The 27303-nt window shown below is 36.4% G+C and overlaps 1 protein-coding gene across 1 annotated transcript; it reads left to right on the top strand.

The window, feature by feature from the left end:
* The first annotated feature begins 1261 nt into the window (after positions 1–1261).
* Positions 1262–3852, top strand: LOC104212153 (pectin acetylesterase 8-like). Its single transcript, XM_009761355.2, has 13 exons — positions 1262–1310; positions 1634–1723; positions 1850–1932; positions 2011–2137; positions 2249–2328; positions 2410–2499; positions 2586–2710; positions 2794–2854; positions 2994–3050; positions 3132–3209; positions 3316–3421; positions 3516–3661; positions 3760–3852. Exons 1-13 carry the CDS (start codon positions 1262–1264, stop codon positions 3850–3852), a joined length of 1185 nt encoding a protein of 394 aa, XP_009759657.2.
* Positions 3853–27303: the final 23451 nt, after the last annotated feature.

Here is a 27303-nt window from a genome sequence, read left to right as displayed (position 1 = left end):
AGCGTTTATAACCACACAAATACTTTGGATCCCTTTTTGACTTGTTTAAGACCACAAATTCTAAAAGTTTTCATTTTTCTTAAACTCCGTGCCCAGTCAAATAGGTTCACATAAATTGGAATAGAAGGAGTACTTGTTTGCTTTTATGTGGATGATTTGATCTTTACATGAAATAATCCAAAGATATTTGAAGAATTCACGAAGCTATGGCAAGAGAGTTTGAGATGACAGACATTGGCTTAATTTATGTTCTACTGTCTTGGAATCAAAGTGCAACAAAGGAAGGAAGACATTTTTATTTCTCAAGAAGAATATGCAAAGGAAATTCTCAAGAAATGTGAGATGGAGAATTGAAATCCCCTGAGCACCCCCGTTGAATGTGGAGTTAAAGTGTCCAAGCATGGAGATGGAGAAGAGATCAATCCCATACTTTTCAATAGTCTTGTTGGAAGCATAAGGTACTTCACATGTATAAGACGAGATTTTTTTTTGGTGTTGGACATGTGAGTTGCTTTATGGAAGAGCCTACAACCTCCCATTTGAAGGTAGTCAAAAGAATATTTTGGTACATCAAAAGTATCCTTGATTATGGAATATTTTATTCATCTTCCAAAGACTCCAAGCCTGTTGGATATTATGACATTGATTGTGCTAGTGATATTGATGATCGAAGGAGCACTATTTGTTTGTTTTCTTTCTTGAAAATTTCGCATTTACATAGAATTCTAAAAAACAACCAATTGTGACTTTGGCAACTTGTGAAGCGGAGCATGTAGCAGCTTGCTCTTGTGTTTATCATGCAATTTGTCTAAGGAGCTTGTTGGAGGAACTTTACCTACCACAGAAAGGTGCAATAAAGATATTTGTTGACAACAAATCGGCTGTTGAACTAGCCAAGAATTCGGTACTTAATGAAAGGAGCAAGCATATTTATACTTGGTATCACTTTATTATATATTGTATATCTAATAAAGTTATGGAGCTTGAGCACATAAAGTCATAAGACCAAATTGCGGATATTTTCACCAAGCCGTTGAAGATTGAGCTTTTTCAAAAGCTTAAGAAGGCTCTTGGAATGATGAAACAAGTTTAAGGAGAATGTTTAAATGTGAAAATAATAAACTTGTTTTTCATTTGTTCACATTTGTCTACATTAGTTCATGAACTAGAATATCAAGTTAGTTATGAAAAGGCTCTATATCTTACGCTTCAACATCAACTTCTTCGTCTAGCTTCTTCAACATCAAGTCTGACTGTTGGAATGGCGAAAGTGATGGATTTTAACTTAGTGCTCATGGGTGCTGTGCTTTGTACGTATCTTACTAATTCCTCTAGTCTCTCTCTCCAATATTATATGCTGTTTACTCTTAACTTTTGGAGTAAAGAAGCTTTATTTTCCATCAACTTTCATAACCAAATTAGAATCCTTGTCCCTTCACTAAAACTAAACAACCAGATACGACCTGACACTAACCCATGCGTAATATTAGGTTAAAATGCATCCCCACTCTACTACTACTAATAGTTGGTTTTTTTTTTTCGTTTTGCTGTTACTAAAGTTATCTAGAAATTTAGTAATAAATTGCAACGAATACGGAGTATTTTATTGACATCTAGACGTTATTTTGTTTAGTGTCTGTACTGTATCTTTGGACGACAACAGAAGCGGAGGATCTCTATGTTAACACGACCATTCTCTATAGTGCGATTGCTAAAGGAGCAGGTGACTAAGTGTTCCTTCAGAAATGAACTCCGTATATTTATACATTTTCTTAACTTTTTGTAGTTTGGAAAAATTGTCTTATTTTTTTAGTTGATTGTTGTTTTGGTTAATATTCTTTTTATATAGTATGCTTGGATGGAAGTGCACCTGCATTCCATTTTTATCCGGGAACTGGTTCAGGAGTTTATAGTTGGCTCATTCACCTTCAGGTTAATTAATTTGACTCAAATTTTAATGTTTTTTTTTTTGGTTTAAATTTTGGCTAATCTTCAACTTTGAATTTCCAGGGTGGGGGCTGGTGTGAAACTACTTCTGACTGTCAAAATCGCGCACGTTCGGACTTATCTTCGAAACATGCACCAATTGTAGCTCATTTTAGTGGAGTTCTAAGCAATGATCCTCAACTAAATCCAGGTAGTTAAATAGGTTATGTGTATTTATCATTTTCTTTTCCTTCTCTATAAGATATTGTGGGCTTGTGGCACTGATAACTAATGAAAATATTTTTATTTTTTTTGAATTTAGACTTTTACAATTGGAACCTAGTCAAGATCAGATATTGTGATGGGTCATCATATACTGGCGATATTGAAGAAGTTGATCCAGTATGTCAAAATCCTTTCGTTAATCGTGCTAGAATTCGTTGTCGATGTAACTTTCTAACCAGAAATGTCAGAAAATTTCAGGATACTAACCTCCACTATAGAGGAGCAAGAATTTTTGAGGCAATTATGGAGGAATTACTATATCGTAAAGGGATGATATATGCTCAAAATGTTCGTCTCAATTAAAAATCATATTCCTCTTATTTCTCTTTAATTATATAGCTGAAATATAAGAAATTTTTATAATTTTATGACAGGCTATCCTTAGTGGAACTTCAGCAGGAGGGTTGGGTGCAATCCTACATTGTGACAAATTCAGATATTTTTTTCCATTGACTGTTAGAGTGAAGTGCATTTCTGATGCTGCTTTTTTTTTGAATGTGTAAGTTCATGAATTATGAGAAATTAATTTTTTTAAGAGTGTGCTTTCTCTTTTTAACTAATTCTTGGATGAATTTTATGTAGAAAAACTATAACTGGGGAGCCACAAATTGAAGAGTATTACAAGAGAGTTGTTGCTTTGCATGTAAGAACCATATCATTAATTAGTAGATATTTTCTCTTTTGCTATTCTTTATTGCTTTTTATTTTGAGCATTGCTTTATTTTGCATTTACCTATTGTATATAAACATTAATTATTGACTCTCTTTTGGGTATACTTTAGGGATCTGCCAAGAACCTACCACTCTCGTGCACCTTGAGCTTAAACGACCCAAGTTTGGTAAGACCAATATTTTTTATGGAATAAAAATAAAATTAGCCAACATAATATTTCTCATTAATATACAATTCAATTTGGCAGTGCTTCTTCCCTCAGTATGCAGCACAACATACTTACACACCCCTTTTCATAATTAATTCGGCCTATGATGCTTTTCAGGTTCGATTTCCATGGTTGCAAATCAAAATTGTTTTCATATGCTATATATTTAATTTATATATTCTAAATGTTTTTGCCTTTTTGAATTTTGATTCTTGAAAATTAGATAAACCACAGTTTGATTCCTTCAGAAGCTGACCCTCAACATGTTTGGGATTATTGCAAGGGAAATTTAAATAGTTGTTCACCTAGTCAACTGCAAACTATCCAAGGTACTAGACAATTATGATTTTTTTTTTAATGTGACAATTCCTCTCTTTTAACACTACCTCTAACTTGCTTTTGTAATATTTTTTTTTGTTTCAGATTTTAGGTTGACATTTTTAGAGGCGTTGAACGAACTAGGACCAAGTACAACAAGAGGATATTTCATTTCCTCTTGCCATTCCCACCATGGCATTGAAATACAAAGCTACTGGTCCTACACTAACTCTCCAACATTAGCTAACAAGGTCACTTTTCTTTTCTTTTTTCTTTTTCTTTACATTATAATTTTTATCTTTCCTTGTGTTGTAATTATTTGACATTTGACAATAACTTATTGTAACAGACTATCGCTGAAGCTGTTGGAGGCTGGTTTTTTGATAGGAGTGGGTTTCAAGGGGTTTATTGCCCCTATCCTTGTGGCATACTTTGCCATTAGATATGCAAAAAAATAGTATTGAATTTAAATGTTGTTGGCCAACCTACGCTTGTGATAGGTTAAGATTGTTTTTCAAACTTTAACATATATTTATTTATATATATATTGTCGCAGATTGGAATGTTATTTTCTTTTGACTTCCAACATGTTATAAGCCCTTATATGGATGATTATAACTTTGATAAAGTCATCTCCGGAGAGCTGTATTTGGGAAGGATGAATTGCTCCCGAAAAGAAATCTATTGATTCTCTCCCCATTGGTTGGACCGTAGGTCCGATGATTTACTTTACGGGCAAGGTCTCTGGTTCAAGTCCAGGATGACCCAGCTGTGCTAGGAAAAAGAATAGAAAAAGCATCTGACTACTTCATGCATGCTCCACTTGGCTCAGAGGGATATAGCTCAGTTGGTAGAGCTCCGCTCTTGCAATTGGGTCGTTGCAATTACGGGTTGGATGTCTAATTGTCCAGGCGCTAATGAAAGTATCTTGTATCTGAATCGATAACTCACTTTTTTTAATATTGGGGAAGAGGATCGAAACGTGCCACTGAAAGACTTTATTGATAAAGTCATCTCGGGCAAGAATCTATGGGTAGATATTTTTAAGCTCATGAAATGTACACGTATTAGAACACAATTCCTTGCCATTAACTTTGATTGAGAAGACTCTCGCAATCAATTAAGTAACTACTGAATATGATTTTGTAATTAAGTGTAACCAATTAATTTACTAAAATAATACAGATAACCGGCATTTGATTACCTATTATATATATTGAACTAGCAAACATTAGATCATACATAATGGTGAACACATTTTATGTAAGTTTGATTATTGCTTTCATGCAATGAATGTTTCCATGTCATTTACTCAAATCAAATGAAAGATACATGAATTTTTTGAAACTAATAAATTCGGACCATACGTTACAATGTTAAAGACCTATTTATGAATCATCTCTTGTCTCACATAAACCTGATAAAACATACATAGCATGACTAACAAAAGTGTTGTAAGCAAACATAATTTTAGTTGTTTCTTGAATGTTTTTATATGCTTTGTTGCTTTATCTACTTATTGATATTTTTATTTTTTATTTTTTTTGTATTTTATACTACTAATTTATGGTAAAAAAAAAAATTATTTATAACCTATCCTTTTACTTTTTATGATTTGCCTCCTAATTTTATTCCTTTTCGATCGTTTCTTGTTTATTAAACACAATTAATTTTACGAGCCATACGGTGGGAAAACTTCTTATTTTTACCATGTGCCTAGAAAAATGATTTATCTCCTTATTTTTAAAACCTTACAGCAGGCTCTCACCGTTCCATGTTTCAATTCCTTTCCACTTCCCTTATTTTAACCACATCAAAATGCAAGGAGTTCATCTTCTTTTTTTATTCATTAAAACTTTCTGATTTGGTATAATCAATATTAATTCCCTTCACTGTAGCATCTATAAATGACGGAGAAAGTTCACAAAAGGGTCCATTTTGATACATTTCTTTTTCATTCTCTTCCACCTCTCCCTCTAATCTTTTTATTTTATTTATTTTACATACTTCCTATTGTTATCTCACAAAATGAACTATCTTATATTTTTTTTAAGGAAATAAATAGATTAAGAGTGTAAAAACCGAGTGAATAGGGTCTAAATAAAAAAAAAATACTGGATATGCTAGGCGTGCAAAGTACAAGGAACTCCTATTTAATATTTCCTTTTTATTTTGTGTACATGGCTGTGGTGAATATTTTTACTTTTTTAAGAATTAAATCCCATGATACAACAAACAACTTTTAAATAATATTTTTTTCATAGAGTTTCAGAGAATCATTTTGTATAAGGTGCAATATAAATGTGTTGGTAACGTTTATCATCCAAAAGTTTTGTGGATTTTAAATTAACAAATGCAATTGCTCTATACTTGTGTGGATGCACAAGAATATACTTCCCCTAAAATTTCAATAGATATTTCTATCTTTTTGTTCTCGAGTAATGCCCTCTATCATTCGAGTTAATTAGTTTATATTCTAGATAAGGAGGTTAACAAGAAATTTTATTGATTCTAATTAACACTCATTTTTGTTTTGCAGGAAATATATCCTGAAAAAATGTGCTGTAAGCAAATTATGACAGTGTTGCAAATTTATATGTTTGTCTTAGTTTTAATTTTTAAAACATCGGTAAACTGTATAACTCGTGAAGAAGAAAAGGAGCTATCTTGCTATTTGGATTGCCTAGAAGACTATAAGGTTTATGGGTACAACCTATATAAGTATTTTACTCAAGAACAGATTAATGAAAAATGCAAAACGGGTGAAAGTATGTTTCCATGTGCGTAGACCTGATTCATAATTTGTCCAACCATAAATCCTCCAACTTCTCATAGTAGGGTAGACCATATAATATAATTAAGTGTAGTGAGAGAACGTCTGGGCTCTCTCTAGAAAACATTAGAGAAGAACTTTTAGTTCCTTCTCAGCTAACCTACAGAAACAAACACCTACTGCAAAATACAAGCCTCCATGCTTGACAAGAAGAACTCAGATCAACAACACAATGCCACAAAACACAGGCCCCCGACGTGACAGACTACGACATGGAACATCTCAGAGTTATTAACACAAATTTGCAGATCTCCCACCAAAACTTGGACACCCAAATAATGGGAGATCAGCAAAACTCCCCAGAACAAAAAGAAAACAAACAAGATAAAAAACCTCCTTCTTAACCAAACTGCAAGAAAACATAGTAAACATTCAAACTAGAAACCAAATAGCAGTTCAGAAATCCATCATAGGTTTTGACACATCGGACAAAACTGAAAACACCTTTGACTCGGAAAATTTCATTCCCATAACTTCAGAGGATAAGGAAAGAATATACAGAAACTGGGAAAACTCTCTAATAATCAAAATCTTCGGCAGACGAGTAACCTACCAATTCCTCCAACAAAAAATACATGCTATATGGAGACCTACTGAGCATCTAACGTTGATAGACCTTGGGCATGATTGCTATCTCATAAAATTCACTAGACCTAAAAATTACGACAAGGCACTACACGGGAGACCTTGGTTTATCGGAAACAAATTCCTCACAGTAAGGAAATGGAAACCCAGGTTCATAGCCTCAACAACATCACTAACTTTCTCAGCTGACTGGGATAGATTACCAGAGCTCCCAACGGAGTTCTATGATTATGAGATTATCCAGAAGATAAGAAACAAACTAGGTAAACTTCTTAGGATCGATGTTTGCACATACTCAACCACTAGAGGGAAATACGCAAGGGTATGCATTCTAACACCCATAGAGAAGCCCCTAAAAACACACATCATCATAGGAAACCATTACCAAAAAATAGCTTACGAAGGGTTCAACCTACTAAGTGAATCATGTGGAAGACTGGGACACAATTCAAAAAACTGTCCTAACACGACAACTACTGTTGAACCTAAAACTATCAGCAACAACGAAAAAGCCATGGTAATTGATACCCTAACCAAAGAGATTGATCAATGGACCATTGTAACATACCAAACAAAAAAATCAAAAAAAATACAGGCTACTGCTAATGCCAGCCTGAACGATCCATCTAAGCTAACTAGGCATGGCTTAAACGTCAGTGCAAAAAACCAAGTCGATGAAACTAGACCTGGTGATATAACCCTATGACAAAACTCGAAACAAGAATTCAAAAGAAAAACAATGGCCAACACAGTGGACAATACCCAGCCCCCAATCAAAAAATCAGCGTTGACCAAACTCTTGAAACCCTAGGAAGCCTTAGCTTTCACACAAACAAAACAAAAGCACAACAGACAATAATTATTCCCCACAAATGTCAAACCACTTCATAAAGCATTTAATGCCCCAATTCAATACCCAAGAACCCACACCCGTTGGAAACGACAAGGACAACGAATCAAACCCAAAAACCAGTGGGCAATACACAAGAAACCTAGAGACAATACCTAAACCTGCCAATCATATCCCTAAATCAACCAAAACTAGAATTGCAATGGATATTGACCCTCCCCTTACCCTAGGCAAAGCCCCATCAACCTTAAATGGTGATTACATACCCCTAAACCAAAGCTTCATCTTCCCCAAAAAGTAGACATAAGCTCTCATGATATCATATCAAAAATCATCCCAACCAAAACCCTTGAAGCAATCATCTCAAACCAAAAAATTGAAACAAACATTGTCCCATCAGCCATGTACATCACACCCATGTACCACAAATTGCACTCTATTTCTAATAACTCAAACGAGCCCCCCTCACCCAAAGATAACAACTCCAAACTGCCAAAGAACAACAAACAACAACATGACCAGGCTTCACTCCACTAACTACCAAAGAAGACACCACAGGAACAGCAGGAATACTTGGATTAGGAGACAACAAAGAACAACATTCCATGCACCATACCTACCCATGAACCCACCCCAACCAATAATCTACACAACACCACCACTACCAATGAACCACGTTCCATAGTCATGGCTGGAGTACGGGCTGACAAGCTTCTCTCTAAATATGGACCTGCAGCTGGAAGGTCAAGAAATCACAATCCAGCTAGAGGATCAGAGCTACCTTGCTCAGATAGTGACAGAGGGATTGAGAATAGGGCTGGACAACATAGCAAACCACCCTTGGTTGGCCATGTTCAACAACCAGATGCCCACCCCCATCAACCACCCCACCATGGGAATCCATCCAACACCATGGAGCAGGCAACCAAGGACGACCGCTTCAGCTCTAATAGGCCTGAGCATGCAACTACCCCTATTTCAAGAAACCATACACCCAAACCAAACACACAACCACCAATACCAAGCAGCAGCACACCATGTCAACAACCCAAGCAATCCAGTGATGAACACAAACCTAGCACAAGCGAGAGCCACTCAAACCCTAGCTCCAGCAGCAACATCAAACAGTGCCCCTCTACTTGCCTAAACACAAACGGAAGAGGGGGAAGAAGAGGAAGGATCATCGACAGCAAGACGAGTGGAATACGATATGATAAGGGACCCAAAGACGCTGGTGTTCAAGGAAAAAAGAGAAAAAAGGTACAACTTATGCTGCCCACAAGACTTAAGGAAATTCTCGATCAATATACGAGTTCTCCAAAGCCCACCGGCAATCTACAAGTACGGGGCAGTAATAATCCCAACTCTGTATGCACATCACTGGATGAACCAAGACAACAGGGCATGGGGGAGTTCACCCCAAGCAAACCCACGGCAGGAACAAGAGGAGGCACCCCAAACTTAGATCAATGACTTTCATAATTTGGAATTGCAGGGGAGAGGGGAATGAAGAATTCAGAAGGGTGTTTAGATCAATGTTAGACTATAACAGACCTTTTCTGGTAGCTTTATTGGAAACAAAGTTAGCGGATCACCAAGCTATTGTTGATGACTTTTGTTTCACAAAAATGACCCAAGTCGCAGCTCAAGGCAACTCTAGAGGGATGATTATGATGTGGAATAAAGAAGAGGTGACAGTTGATCAAGTTTCAAGCACTGATCAGGAAATTCATGCCATGGTAAAGGTAAAAGATTCTCCCCACCCATGGATTTTAATAGTTATTTATGCTAGTTGTTTAATAGATGAAAAAAGTATCATGTGGAATAACCCAAAAATAGTAGCAAACTCCTTTAAGGGCCCCTAGTTAGTCACTGGAGACTTTAATGAAGTGACCGGGGCAAATGAAAAATTTGGCGGCTTACCCGTTAATAACAGTAGGGTTTCAAAATTTATCAACTGTATTGACTACTGTGGGCTCCTAGACCTAGGGTTTAAGGGTGCTAAGTACACTTGGTCGAATAAGAAGAAAAATCAATAATAATGGAAAGGTTGGACAGATACATGGCCAACTCAAATTGGATTAATCTTTACCTAAAAGTCCAAGTAACCCACCTAACCAGGGTTTACTCGGACCACTGTCCTATTAAACTAGACTTAAAGAAAATTGTGTCCCGCAAAAATAAAGTCTTTAGAATAGAATCAATGTGGCTATCCCACCCTTCCTTTAAACAATTAGTAGAGGACACTTGGAACCGTCACGACACTCTACTAATGACTGTTGAAAACTTCACAAAATATGTAAAAACTGGAATATTAATACCTTTGGGAATATTTTTCACAAAAAACAATGTCACCATAGCTAGGCTCAACGGAATTCAAAACTCTCCTAAATATACTACTAGTCAATTCCTAAGAGACCTTGAATCCACTCTAACAGAAGACCTTAATGGGCTTCTAAAACTAAAAGAGGAGTTCTAGAAACTCGAATCAAGAATACAATGGCTAAATGAGGGTGACGCAAACACTAAATTCTTTCACATTACCACCATGCAACGTAGAAGAAAGAATAGAATCCTTAGCCTAAGATATGAGGAAGGTAACTAGCTTTACGAATAAAAAGAGATCATTCCGTTGATTACTGATATTTTTAAGAAATTATTTATCACCAGTCAAGATCTTTCACATTTAAATCAAACTCCAATGTCCTACTATGCTACTCTCGATAGCAATGACCAATGTGACTTAAGCTTGGAACCTACTATCCAGAAAATTAAACACGCAGTCTTCTCTTTTAAACCATATAAAGCTCCAGGACAGGATGGTCTCCACCCTTTCTTCTACCAAAAGTTTTGGAACAAAATAAAAAGTTCCTTAATCGATTTCCGTAAGGAAACCTTTCGGAATAAAAATATGGTGGAGGAAATGAACAAAACTTACATTAGCTTAATCCCAAAATGTCAGAATCCACAGACAATAAAACAATTTAGACCTATAAGCCTCTGTAACACTGCCGACAACACCATTACAAAAATTATAGTAAATAGAATCAAACCTCTCCTCCCAAAGGTCATACACCCCACCCAAACAAGTTTCCTAAAAGGGAGAAGGGCATCTGATAATGCAATCATTGTCAACGAAGTAATGAACTACTTTAAGAAAACTAAGGGGAAAAAGGGAAAATGTTGATCAAAATAGATCGTGAAAAAGCTTTCGACAAAATAAAATGGTCCTTCGTCAGGCTCTCACTGACTTCCTTAAACTTCCCCAAAGACCTAATAAACCTAATCATGTCATGTATCTCTACCACTTCAACCTCTATCCTGATAAATGGGTCTAGCACATATTTCTTTAGACCCGCAAGGGGGATTAGGCAAGGGGACCCCCTATCCCCCTACCTCTTCATAATCTGCATGGAAATGTTGTCCAGGCTTATCCATCATGAAATTGATTGCTGTAATTGGATCCCCATAAAAATTTCTAACAAGGGATCCCAACTATCACATATATTATTTGCAGATGATCTAATCTTAATGGCAGAAGCCGACCAAAAAAGTTGTAACTCAATAATAGACACCCTTAATAAATTCTGCAACTATTTAGGTCAATCCATTAACTTTCAAAAGTCAAGAGTTATTTTCTCCAAAAATACCCCCTCAAGAAACAAGGAATGCATCAACCAATGCTTATCCATGAGATCCTCTAATGAAGTAGGGAAATACCTGGGATTCCCAATTCTGAACTCAAGTCCATCCAAAAAAAGACTTCCAATATATCATTGATCGACTCAACAGTAGGCTAAAGGGATGGAAAATAAATCACCTAACTATAGCAGGTAGAACTATTGTAATAAAATCCACCCTGGCAGTCATCCCTAACTACATTATACAAATTTTCAGCCTCCTTAAATCTACCCTTAAAAACATTGACACCATCCAAAGGAATTTCTTGTGGGGGAGCACTTCCGAAAAAAGAAGATGTCATCTAATTAATTGGAAAACAGTGACTAGGGATAAGAAGGAAGGTAGGTTGGGGATATACAAATCCAAATGGAAAAACCACTCATTCAATGCGACCCTGGCATGAATATTTGTAACGGAAAAATAGTCTCTCTGGGTAGAAGTCCTGTAGAGTAGATATAGCATGGATAATCCCTCTAACAGATGGAATTCCGTAGAGGAAAAAAAGGAACCCACATCTGGAAAAACATCTGTACTGGAGGAGAAATCTATGAAAAAGGCACTTATTGGGAAGTAGGTAATGGAGAATCCATCAACCTATGGCATGATGCTTGGATAATGGGCACAGGTCCCCTAAGATCATCTTAGAGGACGACTATTTTAATATCAACAATCTTTCCTTCGAGCTTCCAGAAAACATTCGCAATAAAATACTTAGAACCTATGTAAAACAAAGCGAGCCGGCAATTGATAAATTTTCATGGGTGGAAGGATCTAATGGGAGCTTCTCTACAAAAGCTGTCTACCAAATTTTTGCGACTCAGTCAAAAGTAGAAGGAAACTTGACAGACTTCTCTTGGTTATGGAAGCTAGATACCCTAAACAAAATTAAATCACTTCTATGGACGGTTGTCCACAATAGACTCCCCACATCAAAAATGCTTTTTAATAGGAAAATCACTGCCTCAAGCATTTGTAACATCTGTCAGAATGAAGAAGAAGACATGAAACACATGTTCTTTAACTGCCTTCACTCAAAACCTATTTGGGACCAACTGGGAAACTCCTACAAATACCCAAACCAACCCCACAATGACTTCACTATGCACAACTGTATAAAAACACTTTGCCAAACAAAATTCACTTTTAACAGACATTTAACGAAAGCAGACATCCTGCCTTTCACCCTTTGGCACATTTGGATTCACAGAAATAACCTTATATTCAACAACAATAAAACTCCTCTATTGTTAAAAAATATTGTTAAAAGCACATATAGTTTAAATTGTTAACAGATTCTATTAAGAAGTCATGCTTAAGGAATACTATTTACATAAAATGGAAGCCACCAGATTTGGACACTTTCAAATTAAACATCGATGGCTCAAGCTTAGGTAACCCAGGAAAGGGAGGCATTGGGGGGGGGGTCTTCAGAAACAGTGACGGTAACTGGATTCTAGGTTTCAACATATCCATTCCTCATGCAACAAATATCTACATGGAAGGCCTTGCCCTTATACATGGACTAAAAATAGCCATACAACAAAACATCATGCCACTAGTGATTGAAACAGACTGCAACGTTCTAGTCAATATGCTTACTAACGATAATTGTCTATACCAAAATTTGATTACTGATTGCAGATGGATTCTCACTAGAGTAGGAGAGCCACAGGTGACTCACGTCTTCAGGGAAGCTAATGGAGTCGCTGATCTTTTGGCCAAGCATGGAAGCAACTCAAACTTTTTTGGAAATCCTATGTTGCACTTCACCCCTCCCCCTTTTGTTGTCTCTACTTTTGAACCTTGTGTCCTAGAAAAGTCCCAACTTGTAATAACTTTTAAACAGGGCGGAATAAATGTCTTCATTACCAAAAAAAAAAGATATTGAAAGGTGTATTTTATTGTCTAAAACATTTAATTTAGTTATTGATTTAACAATTTAAGATATTGCCATTATACCGGTGCATCCTATGAAAAATCCAGCTCCTCCGGTAGAGATGATAAGTGGTGGCAAAATAGATAAAAGAAAACAGTTATCTATTCATATTATCCATTAAAAAATAGGTTGGATAATAAATTTTTTAAAAACGGATCAAATGAGTTTAACTTTTACATTTATAAAGCCTCAAATTGGAAGTTCCTCATGTTTGAGGGACTAAAGATTCTCTCAAAAGTGATCATATTCAAGAAGTCATTGATAATATGTATATACATATTATCTGCCGGTTAACCTATTTTTTATTCGTATTAAATATGGGCCAGGTCAGAAAATTTATCCGTTTTTACATTATCTTTTTTTCACTCGTCCCATATCCGACCTGACCCACCTGTTGCCACCCACATAGACAACTAACCTATAGGAAAGAGTTCTTGTATAGTAAACACTGGCTTATGTAGAAAAGTTCATAGGCATGGTCTTCATCAGTAAATTATCATATGAGTTGTTCAGTAAATTATTTATATGGTTATACTTCAAAGGATTTATTTATTTCCTGAGATTATCTGTTAACTAAACCACAACAAAATCATCACTAAAATGAATTAATCTTAATTCAACCAATTAAGCGGTGATCTGTATGCATAAAAAAGGTTATATTCTGCAAAACAAAATTTTGCGCTAAAAGTAGAAAAAATGGTCACATAAGCATAAATACATTAGTACCCTATATACTTGTCTTATAATACATAAATCTGCTCAAAGTTATACTACTCCATCCGTCCCCATTTATGTGAAAGTGTTAAAAAACTAAGAGAGTTGTGTGTGTTAGGCAGCCGGCACAAATGATCATTAATATATGACTTTTTATGCAACTTGCTTTAGTAGTACAGTTTTAATTTTAGTTGCGTATTCAAATTTTATTTGAAGAAGAAGTAGTATTAGTCAGGGGCGGATCCAGTGTAGCGGTGCCGGATTTAACTAAACCCAGTACTTTCGATACGAAACATAAATTTATATGTAAAAATTATTTAAAATAGGAATAAATATAGATATGAACTCATAACTTTAATAATATAATTGGATCAATACTAATATTTTTAGATGTTAAACCCATCAAATTCTAATCCTGGATCCGCCTCTGGTAGTAGTTGGAGAAAAAAAAGAAGCAGCAGGAGAAGAAGATGGACAAGGAGGAAAAAGGGAGTTCATGGCGGGAGTCTAAAATTGTTAGAGTTTTCCTAACAATATCAAAATTTAAACGGATGTTATTCCGTGGGATACCCTGTATAGAGTAAAATATGTTCATATTTAATGATCGCATGAAAAAGCGACATGTGGAGCCGAAGATAGAAGACAGTTGGATCCGAAGGCAATGATTTCGCTTGTTATCGAATAGAATGATATTTATAAAGGCGAAATAAATGTCTGCCACCTAGTGGCATTTAATGAAGAATATTCTATAGCATTAAGTGCACGGTCTGTTACAGAGAATATGGCATTTACTACCTACCGTTATACATTCTTCAATAGCTCTCATAATTGTCATTCCTTGTTCCCTAGGTGCAACTATAAATAGTGAGCTCTACCATCACTGTAAAGTCTGACAAACATACACTATACTTTGTTCAAAGCTCAATAGCATTTTACTTTCTTGTGTATTTATATTGCTATTACTGTCTCCGGAAGTTCTACTCCCGGGCTCAAGATCTCTACTGCCCTATGTCAATTCAACGCTAAGTTTTATATTTTTGACTAATTTACTTATCATTTTAGGATCAAATCGATTCACTTGTCTATAAATTACGTATAAATTTAACTGTACCATTTTACAGGTAAATGGTTTGGTGCCCATCGTAGGGCTTAGACAGTTGTGTAATTGAGTTGATCCCTGCATCTATTACTAACTTGTTTGATTCTTTGTTCTTAAGCAAAAATCATTAAAATGGTAGTTAACGATGTCAACATCGCACACAATGTTGAGGCCCAAGGAAATTAGCCTCAGCACGAAGATTCTATCAGTGATACCTGCAACGAGGGGGATGAGTCCACGCCGGTTCATGGCAGGCAGTATCCATAACATGTTCGAAAGGCAACTCCTAATGATGCTGAAAACGAGCACGTCATTGAAACAGTAAGGATCCTGAGGGAACAACAAAAAGCTATTATAGGCCATCTCTCGCCACAGGATTAGGTCATGAAGGAATTAAGGAAGGCGTTGTCAAGTTCTTCCAACAACGCAAATTAATGGGGTCCACTCCTTCACGGTGCTCCGGCAAATCAAATAACCAAAGGATTGGCAACAACACCCCGAGGGGCAAAGTCAGTTTTGACAGGACCGGGGGAAATGGTAGAGGCAACAACAATGAAAATGATCCCTTTAAAACCAAACTCATGCGGTTTATGAGAGAAATAAATGCTTGAATGGATCAAATTACGGGCGCACCACCAGTGTTAAAAGGACTGGACTCGAAGAAGTACACCCAACTTGTCATTCAAACCAAGCGCGACACCAGAGTTGATCCCGAAGTGATTCAAAACTCCAAACCTGCCGAAGTATGATGGGACTTCAAAGCCTCAGGATCATATCACCACTTACACAACAGCGGTGTAGGTAAACGATTTGGCTCCCCACGAGATTGAGTAAGTCTTACTGAAGAAATTTGGAGAGACTCTCACAAAGGAGCCCTGACATGGTATTCACTTTTGCCCGAGCATTCCATAGATTCCTTTGAGATGCTCGCAGATTCTTTCATTAAGGCCCATGCTGCGGTCAGAAAGGTACAGGCTTGAAAGGCTGACGTATTCAAGATTGCACAAAGAGAATATAATTTTTGTGGGAGTTCGTGACTGGATTCCTGAAAGAAAGGATGCTGCTCCCAGTGGTGCCAGATGAATGGGAAGCAAAAGCATTGGCTAAAGGGTTGAATCCGAGAAGTTCCGATACTTCCCGAAAATTGAATAAAAGTCTACTCGAGTTCCAAGCAACAACATGGGTGGATGTTCACAACCGGTATGATTCAAAGATAAGAATTGATGATGACCGACTCAGATTTTCAGCGTCAACCAAAGGCAGGGACCTATAAAAGAATAAGGAGAAATTGAAGGATGATTTCGACACAGATCGATGGTCTTCAAAGGGTCGGTTTTTGCCCTATGAGCAAGATTAACGGCACGACAGAGGTTTTCGGTCGGTAGATAGATTCGCTACCAATAGGAGAACTGATCGTGACCGGAATAATAGGTCATTACAGGACAATGAGACATCAGGTTCTGCTGAGGAAGGCGCAGATGGACTGCTACTGCCGCACAACGATGCATTGGTAATCTCTTTAAATGTCTTAGAATTTAAAATTAAATGTGTTTTGGTGGACCCAGGAAGTTCGGATAATATCATCCAATAGAGAGTGTTGGAGCAATCCAAACTCACCGGAAGTATCATTCCGGCTACAAAACCCCTCGTTGGGTTCAACTTAGCAAGCGTGACAACCCGAGGAGAGATCCTGTTGCCAATAAAGGCAGAGGGGGTAATTAAGATGACCCTCTTGGAGGTAGTGGACGGCGATATGGGCTACAATATTATCCTAGGGGGGTGGTCGTAGAGATGAAGGTTGTGCCATCAACATATCATCAGTTGCCGAAATTCCCAACTTCCAAGGGAATTAAACAATTAAGAGGTGACCAGCCAACAACAAGAGAGATGAATACAATCTTAGTTTCTAGTAGCAAAGGGAAGGAGCATGCGGCATAACAATTACAGGAATCGTTGCCAGCTCCTAAGATGAGCGAAGTCAACCAGGGAGAGGAGTCGTCGAAATCCTATCAAGTACCAAGATATTCTCAGGTACCACAAAAAATAGACGCAACAAAATCCACATCGGAAGAACTTGAACAAGTCCCATTGTTCGAAAAAATCTTGGAGAGGAAGTTCCACTTAGGGGCAGGACTACACCCCGAGCTCAGGTTTTGATTTATTGAATTTCTTAATTTTAATGTCGATTGTTTTGCGTGGTCGCATGCGGATATGACAAGTATCTCGCCAGTGTCGCGCTCCCCTTTTTCTCGCAAAATCGGGTTTATGACATTTGGGAGGACAACTTGTTCCCTTTCGGGAATTGGGTTTGAATTGAAGAGTCGCCACCTAATGATTTAAGTGCATTAGGACACTAAGAAAGGTTTTATTTGAACAACCAGAGATTGGATAATGGCTTGAAATTATTCCAAGGGGAAGGTGTTAGGCACCCCTCAGGATCCACTAGTGTGGTTCCCGGCCAGAAAATTATTATGACTTTAGGTACAAATAACACATAGGCAAATAAGAACTTCAAACAAGAGGGGGGTTTCACGTAATGGTTACAAAATAGTCAAAGTAAAAAAGAAGTTGATTTTTCTTTAAAGAAACAATTTAAAAGAGAAAGAAACAAAAGGAAAGGAGGGGGTCCTAGGTTTATTAATAATATGGATCACCCCACATAATGCCCGGTAATCGCTCCTCGACGAGGGGTTACACGTGACATTATCGTCTGGTCATCATATCCATATCTACCCTTCCCACCCGTTAAGGTATTAAAGTGCGGAATGGTCTTGTTTACTTATTACATGCTATTACCCGCCCCAATCCTACTAGTCCTGGAGGCATTTGGGACTACTAATCCTGAAGGGGAGGGATATTGGGCTTATTGTGGTTCTAAAAGGTAAAAATACTAAGGCGACAAACAAAACATATATGGCAAGTATGGGGAAGCATATAAACAAATGAAAAGGCTCAAACGGACCTCCTTTAAGTAGAGAAAAGCAAGTAGTTAGCATGACTTACACATACTGTTTAGGGTCTGATTAAAACTTAAAGGGTCAAGGCAGTGATTTATTACACAGTTCAGATAAGAAGCCCAAATCAGGCCTGCCTACTGGTTGTAGCATATAAAAAATCTGATTCAGTTTATAAGTTTACCCTATGGCTTGCCTAAGTGTTAGACGAAAACCTATAGGCATGATATCTATTGATTTCAGAAATAATGAAGTAAATTGATTACATACTGAAGAAAGAAAGGCGAGTTTTAGCAAAAGATCACAAGTTCTGCAACTGGTAATGCATTATTGTTGCCGGTTTTAGACTCATAAACGAGTGAGATGTTTCATATTTGATTAAAGCTCCTATAGGCATGCTTTCTATATGTTGTCGATTTTAGAATCATCTTTATAGACATAGAGAAATGCAGAAATCTACAAACATGATATCTAGGTACTGTACTTTATATGACCATGATATCTAATTGCAGTTGGTTATTTAAGACCTATAAACATGTTTTCCTGGTGGATATGCAAGATTTAGATAAGACCTATAGGCATATTTTCTACATGCATATGCAGAATTCGAATGGTATCTGTATGAGAGTGCAAAAATTCCTATAGACATGGTATCTTTATGAAAGTGCAGAAATTCCTATAGGCACGGTAACTATATGAGAGTGAAGAAATTCCTATAGACATGGTTATCTACATGTGAGAATGTAGAAATTCAGAAAATTCCTATAGGCAGGTGTAAGCACGTGATTTTTGCCCTATATGAGAATTACTCCCAAAAAAATCAAAAATAAAATGATTTTTCTTTGGTGTGCAATTTTGTGATATTTTTTGATATTTTGAATAATTATTTGTATTTGTCTGTGCATGTTTATTTGCTAAATTAATAAAAAATACAAAAATATGTCGCATTTTGCATGTAGGATTTAATTCTACAATTGTTAGTAATTAAATTTGTTTTACAAAAATTAAAAATTACAAAAATAGGCATCGTTTGCATTTTTAGCATTTAATATCCAAATATACAATTTTATGCTTAATTATTACTTAATTGTGCGTTAATTGTTATTGGGAGTTAATTTGCGCTTTTATAACTTAATTTAGTTCTTAATAATAAGTTAAGTATTTTTATAATTTAGTTTTAGAGAAATAAAAGAAGAAAAAAGAGCAAAAATATAAGGAAAGTCGGAATTGGGCCTCTTCTTCGATTTCAAGCCACAGGCCCAAAAAATGGCCCAATCTTCCCTACGACCCAGTCCATTTCGAACTGGGTCGACCCATTCCATAACCCAAAAGACCCAAACCCCTTTGTCTTACATTTTACAAAACAAAACAAAACAAAAAGAAGACAAAAACCCTAAAAGACCTAAACCATCCGCCCCCCCCCCCTCCTACCTTCTTCTTCTTCCTCAAGCTTCAAGAAAGCCAACAATGGCCACCCTATCTTCTTCCTCTCCAAAACCTCTCCGGCGATCCTCCATTAAATCCGACGACCACTGTTGTCCGCCATCGACTCCCTCCGTCCATCCCGTCCAGCCCGTCGAACACCACCCAAACACCGTCCAAACACCATCTACGGCCATAACCAGTCGACGACCAAATGACCCAAACCATCACCCCCGTCCTCAGCTGCTTGTCGCAGCTGCTGCTGCGTCGTCACTATCCCGTTGCCCCAGCTCCCTCTCCATCTTCACGTCAGTCAACCACGTCTTCAGCTCCACCAAGACATCCATGGCTGCTGCACCATCTTGTCCGAAAACCACCAGTCCAAACACCACCCCCACGACCCCTCGTTCTTTTGAAGCAGCAACAATCACTGCTGCGTCGTCAACCACCATTGCATCGCCTCAATATCGAGCAGCTGTCTGTCGACCTCCCCGTCGACTTTGTCGTCGTTGCTTCTCCATTTCCTCCATTTGATGCTGCGTCGACTGCTGCTGCTGTGTCGACTGCCGCTACTGTTTCGACGTGTTTCTTAAAGTCAAGTTCGTCGTCGAATTAGTCGTTGAGTCCGTACAGATTTATTCCCATTTGGGGTTCGTCGAAACAGTCCATGCAATCGAGTTCGTCGTTGTTCATCTCTGGTTAGTAGTTTTTGAGTTTTATTTTTTCCGTATTTTGTTTTGATATTTTCGAATCTAAAATCGGCAAATGTTTGTTTTGTTCATGTCTATGGTTAAGTATTTGATTTTTTGTTTTGTTCATGTTCATGTGTTTTTGTTGAATTAATTTTCAGATTTCAAATGGAAGTTAATTATTTATTTCTCATGTTTATTTCATGTTTGTATTGTTGTTTAAGTGAATATTTGTTAGTTTAATGTTTGTTAGATTCAAATTGAAATTTAATTGGTTATTTCTTCAAGTTGTTTCATGTTGTTATGCATTTTCCAGAAATTATTAATGTTGTTTGAGTCATGTGAATCCGTCATTGTTTGTTGCTAAAAATAGATTTAATTCATGTCCATCTTTGTTTGAAGTTCATGTTTAAATCCAGTGATTTAATGTGAGTTTATGTTTGTCTTTGATTTGTTAATTTAGTTTGAATCATGTGTTTTGTTGTTCGTATTGTTGTGTTCTTGCTCATACATTCATGGTCTAAATTAACCAGGATTGGTTCCCGATATGGTTAATTCATTCCATTAATTTTGAGTTGTGTTGTTCATCATGTTCATATAATTGTTGTTGAAGATTGTTGAGAAATTGGTCATCTTGATCATATTTTGGTCAAGTTATGATTAATTGAGTGTTTAGAGCTGGTGGGGGTAATTTGATAAATTGCATTGCATTCGGGGGTACATTTGTAATTGCAATAAGGTCGGAGGGGTAGTTTAGGAATTGTACATTTTGTAATTGTTTATATGAAGCATGGGGACAAAATGTAATGGGGTGGGTTGTGATATGGTTATTTAATGTAAAGGGGGGACAAGACAAAATTTAGTGGGGGAATCTTGTATTATTTTATGTTAGGCATGGGGGACAAAATATAATGGGGTGGTGTGATATGTTTATTTAATGTAATGGGGATGAGTGGGAAGATAATGGGTTGGGTAGAGAAAAAGTATTGATTTTAATTAATTGAAAGATTTATGGGATGGGTTATATATAAGAAGTCTTGAAATCAGATTTAAGACAGAGAGACAGATAAGAGAAAAACACACACAGATAGAGAGAAAAAACGGACAGAGAATAGAAGAGAGAAAAAAAAGGGCTGAACATTTAAGAGAAAGAAAAATTCCGAAAAATATTTAAGCTTTCAAAATAAAAATAAAAACTAAAAAATCTTCTGCTTTCTTTCTTTGTTTGAAATTAGTATTAATGGTTGTTGTTTCATTTAAAGCTTAAAGCTTTTGTTTTTGGGATTACTACTCCACCGGTCTGTTACTGGGTTGTTACTGTTGCTGGGCAGTTGTTGCTGTTGTACTGTTATTACTGCTGCTGATTCTCATCTTCATTTTCTTTTGCTTCCAATATCAGGTATATATTTTAGACTCATGTTGTGGAAAGCTTCAACATTGCCAAATAAATGAAGTTCGGAATTATAATTATGTCTTTTACTCGTTTAAATCTATTAGTTTAAATTTCAGTTTTGTTTCAGCTGGTTAATATAGTAGCTTACATTTGATGTGAGAACTGTTAGTTAATCATCCTTTGAAATTCGCATAAGCTTTGTAATAATATTATTTATTTCAGAATTTCATTAAGTATAGCTATATTCAAATTATAAGATAGGGAACATGGCAGAAAGCTAGCCATTAATTAAATCTTGTGATATCGTTGGCTAAATATGGAATAGTATGGAAGTATCAAGAAACTACATTACTAGCATATTTTGTCACAAAAGTCCGATTTTATTTAAAGCTAAATTGATGAAATTTGTATGTTGTTCGTACATGGTATGATAACAGTTACATGTATAACCATAAATGAAAGGTGAGTTGATATAATTCGTTGCGAGTTTAGAATATTAGGAATGGTTCAAACGTACAACTATATTGCATGTGATGCAATTTTATTGAATCAATTTGTATAATAGTTCTCTTTCTTATCAACTTGATTCTTATCTACCATTGTAAACAAATTAACCAAACAATTATAACTTTGGACTAAAAACAAGTATATGAGAAGGATATGGGATTTATAAGCACAAATTGCAACATTTTATGTCAAGGATATGTAGAAATAGAGTTCGCATTAAATATAACAATAAAAATTCTTCAGAAACTATTAATTTGTTTATCAAATTAATTCTTTTTTCAGTTTTAAATGCGATTCGATTTTTGGATATATTAATGTTGTATCCACGATAAAAATGGTAGTATTTTTAGTTACATGTTGTTTGTTTCTTTTTCATATCATTAATTCTTTAAAATTTGAATAGTTTTGAGGTATATAATTCATACGCGTAAAATAAGACTTGTAGCAACGCCTAATAAATTTTGAATTCTTTGTCAAGAAATTTGGTGGCATCCCAATCGGTGATTCTCCATGACTCTTACATTTAAAAATAGATGGATGCAATAAACATTTGTAGAGAATTTATATTACTGTCAAGAATATTTGCATAATTAAGGATGCGTTCGCGTGACTTGATTATACTTCTAAAGGCAATTCGGATTATGCGTTCGCGCAACTTCGAGCAAATTTTTATTAAAAAGAGATTCGTCGGAGGATCTTAAATTAATTTCATAAAACCCGAGATGTGCGGTTCACTACTTAATCATACAAAAAGTGCGAATGTTCTTGATTTTATTTAAAAATACAATTTCGAAAAAATAATTATTTTATAATAAATATATTATCAATATCATTGTGTACACGTACGCGTGACACGATTTTTCACGTTAAAAAATATATAATATATAAAACGAATACACGTATGCGTGATTCGATTCGAAGAAGGGTCTTTAATTGTAAACAATCTAAACAGAAGCGATAACAAAATCATGCAATAAAAAATGTAAAATCGAGATAATTAAGCCAAGAATAAAAACAGTTAAGCGACCGTGCTAGAACCACGGAATTCGGAAATGCCTAACACCTTCTTCCGGATTAACAGAATTCCTTACTCAGGATTTCTGGTTCGCAGAATAATAAACAGAGTCATATTCTCCTCGATTCAGGGATTAAAATTGGTGACTTGGGACGCCTTAAAATTCCCAAGTGGCGACTCTGAAACAAACAAACAAATCCCGTTTCGACTGTCCTTTAATTGGAGAAAACTCCCTATGCCCCTCGTGGGGCGGAAAAAGGAGGTGTGACAGCTCTGGCGACTCTGCTGGGGATAAATTCCAGAACCACTGGTTCAGGGTTCAAGAATTCGAGCTTAAAATAATTGTTATAGTTGGCTTTATTTTTTATCTGATTTTTACATGATATATGCCTAATGTGCTAAATGATGCTTTTACCGCTTTAATATTATCTGAATTGTGTATATAAAACTGCTACGAAACCCTTCTTCTTTCTGAGTCTTCCGAATTTATGGTGTACACGTGCGCGTGGCCCACCTTTCTGTTAGAAGTCATACCAAATAAAACGAAGTTGGGACAAGTAACTAGGCCGGGTAGACTTTCGTGCTCCCGGTACGTTGCCCCCACTTCGGCTCAAGCTGTCCACTTGGGTAAGCCAGGGCTAGAACAATATGCCTCAGGTTTTTCACTTAGAATAACTCAGCTTCATGCCGGATCCCTAGTAGGAACGTTTGTTTGCATCACGTGCATTTGACTTTGGAGGCTCAACACAGGGGTTGGGTCTGTCTAGGACAGGTGTACCAAAAATGAAAATGACCATCCTGATGCATCTTACTTGCTCCTACTTGCGCATTTATTTGATTCGGACTTGTGTGTTGACTGACTTTTGAATATCAAGAACAATATTTTGAAATGGAAAAAAAAAATAAGTGGTTAGGGAATTGATTGTTTATTTTGAAAAAAAAACCCCAATGCCCGAATACCGTCAAAACTCTTGCAGAAAATTTGAGAAAATGAAAAAAAATGTCTTATTAGTTTGTTTTACTAAAAGCAAAGGAAAAATAAAAAAATAAAAAAAGTCGTTGTTTTGTCTTTTTTTTAAAAAAAAATATATAAAAAATATAAAAAAGGAAAATAGTTTGTCTTCCCCTGAAAATGACAATGAAAAAGAGTCTTACTTTTAAAATAGTTTTTTTTATTCGTTTCTGAAAATGCCAAAATGAAAATGAAAAGAGTCGTGCTTTGAGAGTGGTTTTGTTATTTGTTGCTGAAAAAGAAAAAAAAATGTTGTTTTAAAATAGTTCGGTTAATTGGCCCGAACTACGCGGGTTTGATTCTCACCGGATGTGAGATACGTAGGCAACCCTCATCGGGTCCAACCCCCTTTTTTGCTAAAATAGTCAAAAACCAAAAAATAAATAAAAAACGTGTCAAAATTTTTTATTTTGTCATAAATAAGTCTAGTGGTGTCCAACCTCCCCTTTTACTAAAAATAGCCAATAAAAAACATGTCAAATTTTAATTTTGTCATAAAGAAGTCGGGTGACGCTGTTTTATCAAGACATAGCCGAATGTTCCCGAAAGGGACGCCGGAAGGGTGACTTTGCATAAACAGCCACCTTTTGGGTCATGTTTAGGATTTTTGGTCTAGTTGACCCACACAGCCTTAAAAATCTTCGTCCCCGAGGTGCTGAAGGGCCGTGTTTAAAACACCCAGTTTTTATTGTAATTTGAAAAAAAAACAACAAAGAGTCAGCGGTTAGGTGAATACCATTTGAATTTTTGGTCAAAATAAAGCCGAGCCAGCTTCGGCCGCGTCTTAAAACCGTTCTTGCCGAAATAGCCTTAGAGTATCTTTCAATCGTCAAAAGGTTATTTTCGTAAAAGAACGGACAAGTTTGTAAAGTGTCAAAATAATCCTCCCCGGCCTCAAAATTCATGTGAAATTTGGAAGGGGCCACATTTGCAAAAATAGCCGTTTGGTTGCATTTGTCAAACAGGGAAAGGAAACTGACCTTTTTGTTTTGAGGTTATAAATCTTTTGACTAGAATATGTGGGTTGTTTAATTTTTGAGTTTGTTGGTCATCTTTCAACCTTTGAAACCAGTTTGTTTTATTATGAAAATTGATAAAAAAAAATGTGTCTCATTGTTGTTACCTTTCATTTGTCCGAACTACGCAAGGTCTGATTCATGCGGGGTCATGATACGTAGGCAATCTCCATAAGATTCGACCACAACAAAAAAAATGAAAAAAATGAAAAAAACAAAATATGAAAAAATGATGAAAAAAAAAATATGAAAAAAATGAAAAAAAAATCGAAAAAAAAAAGAAAAGAAAAAATGAAGGAAAAAAAAATGAAAAAAAAATGAAAAAAGATGTTATTAATAATGGGGACCGATTGAGTCCATTTTAACTTGTTGTTTCGAATCACAAAGAAAGAAGGTGGTTGGTTTGTGGTAAGTCGGACAATGACACCCAGAATATCGCGCAGAATCCTTTACTTGCACCTCATGATACACACTCGGCCGGGATCAGGCCTGATAACAGAAGCACTCGAATCCTATTGGGAATTGTTGACTAAGGTTGATGATATCGAAGTTGGTAATGGTTTGGACAATACTGATGCGAAGCTCAGTGGCTAAGATGCCAATTTTGATAAAGTGGGAGGACGCTCCGTTCCTTGGTTAGCAAGAGAGAAGCTTGTGGTGGCTTATTTGGTTGTCATTTCTGTTGTCCGGATTATTCTTAGGGTTGTAATCCGAATATTGTCTTGTGTCAAACCTTCTTATCTTTTCATTTCGTCATAGCGGTCTGTTTAAGTTTTGTCCAGTTTGTTTAAGATTTTATTCTGGTTTGTTTTGTTTGTCTTGTCATTCAAACCATTTCACCGGTAATCTAATGCAAAATCCGGTCCTTTTTATTTCCAGTTTTCTTTTGTTTAGTCCTTTTATCATTTTTGTTCAGCGCCGATTCTCGTGACATGACATGCGCACACAGTTTGGGCCTAATTTTAAAAGTTAATCATAAGAGGAAGGTGATCAAAGCATTTAAAGGAAATAAGAACGGTTTGAGATTATTTGAAACCTGAGTCATGTGGAACTGGGGCAAGTAAAACATAAAGAAAACCGTTAATTGCAAGATTCGCCAAATTGGCATGAGGGTTGTTCATGAGAGTGAGAGTGTCGCCCAACGGTGCTCTAGAAATGACAAATGAAAAAGCAAATGTTTAACATAATTGTCAAAGTCCAGCACCATCGGAAGAGACTATAAATCTATGTTCAATTACGTTGTTTGCACTTGGCATGTTTTAAAGGCTGGAATGGCGAAGGCATTTTGTTCTGCTACCTAAACACTTTATCCTTTGTTACCCATTTTGAGCCTCATTTATTTTCTTTCATACCCCTCGTTCGGAATCAATAGCAATGACTAGGAAATACGAGCCTGGAAGGTAAAGAAAAAAAATCAACAAAAAACAAAAAAAATAAGAGGAGAAAAATGATAACAAAAAAACAAAAGAAAGTCAGAAGAAAAAGAGGAATTGGGAACTACGTTTGACCTGATTTCTCAAAGAGGATACGTAGGCGCTTCACGGCTCGGTCATAGGGTGCACAGTGTGCATAGTGTGCATGGTGTGCATGGTGTAATAAAAAGTAAAAAAAATTAATTAATTAATTAATTATAAATAAATAATCCCCAAGCAAGAAACTGGGGCAAGGGTTGCGCTTGTGGAAAGCAAAAAATTGGTTCCGAATGTTGTAATTTTTAACCCCAAATTTATTTTGTTTTTGAGCCTTTAATACCCTTTCTTTCTAGCCTATCCAAAAACCCACATTACGGTCCAAAGAAAGACCTTCTGACCAGTCTGCAAAAGATGCCAAATCAGACAAATGAGAGTCTTACCGGTGAACATAACACTCTGTTCCACAACAGAAAGGACTCTAATCTCCAGCAGAGAGAGTCATACCGGCAACACTCCAAATCCCCAGCGGGAAAGTGATACAAATGAGAGAGTCTTATCGGTGAAAATCTTCACGGACACCATAAGGCGATGAAAGCTGAGAGAAAAACCAAAATGAGAGAGACTTGATTGTGAAAACCTTTCGGGCACTACAAGTCGAATAAGATTGGGAATCAGATGGAGGATAGTCAAGGGAAGATCTTGAAAGACGATTGACGACGGAGGATAGGCCACATATGCATGTCATGACCATTAGAGTCGGTGTCTGCGTTTGATA

This window comes from Nicotiana sylvestris, chromosome 12 (genome assembly GCF_000393655.2).
Source record: "Nicotiana sylvestris chromosome 12, ASM39365v2, whole genome shotgun sequence".
NCBI classification, from domain to species: domain Eukaryota; kingdom Viridiplantae; phylum Streptophyta; class Magnoliopsida; order Solanales; family Solanaceae; genus Nicotiana; species Nicotiana sylvestris.
The sequence above is the reverse complement of the archived record's forward strand: the minus strand, read 5'-3'. Positions and strand labels throughout refer to the sequence as shown.

Coding starts and splice junctions, on each gene's coding strand:
- LOC104212153 (XM_009761355.2), top strand. CDS start 1,262: ATGGCGAAAGTGATGGATTTTAACTTAGTGCTCATGGGTGCTGTGCTT. Junction 1,724..1,849: donor TGCGATTGCTAAAGGAGCAG/GTGACTAAGTGT, acceptor CTTTTTATATAG/TATGCTTGGATGGAAGTGCA. Junction 2,329..2,409: donor ATATTGAAGAAGTTGATCCA/GTATGTCAAAAT, acceptor AGAAAATTTCAG/GATACTAACCTCCACTATAG.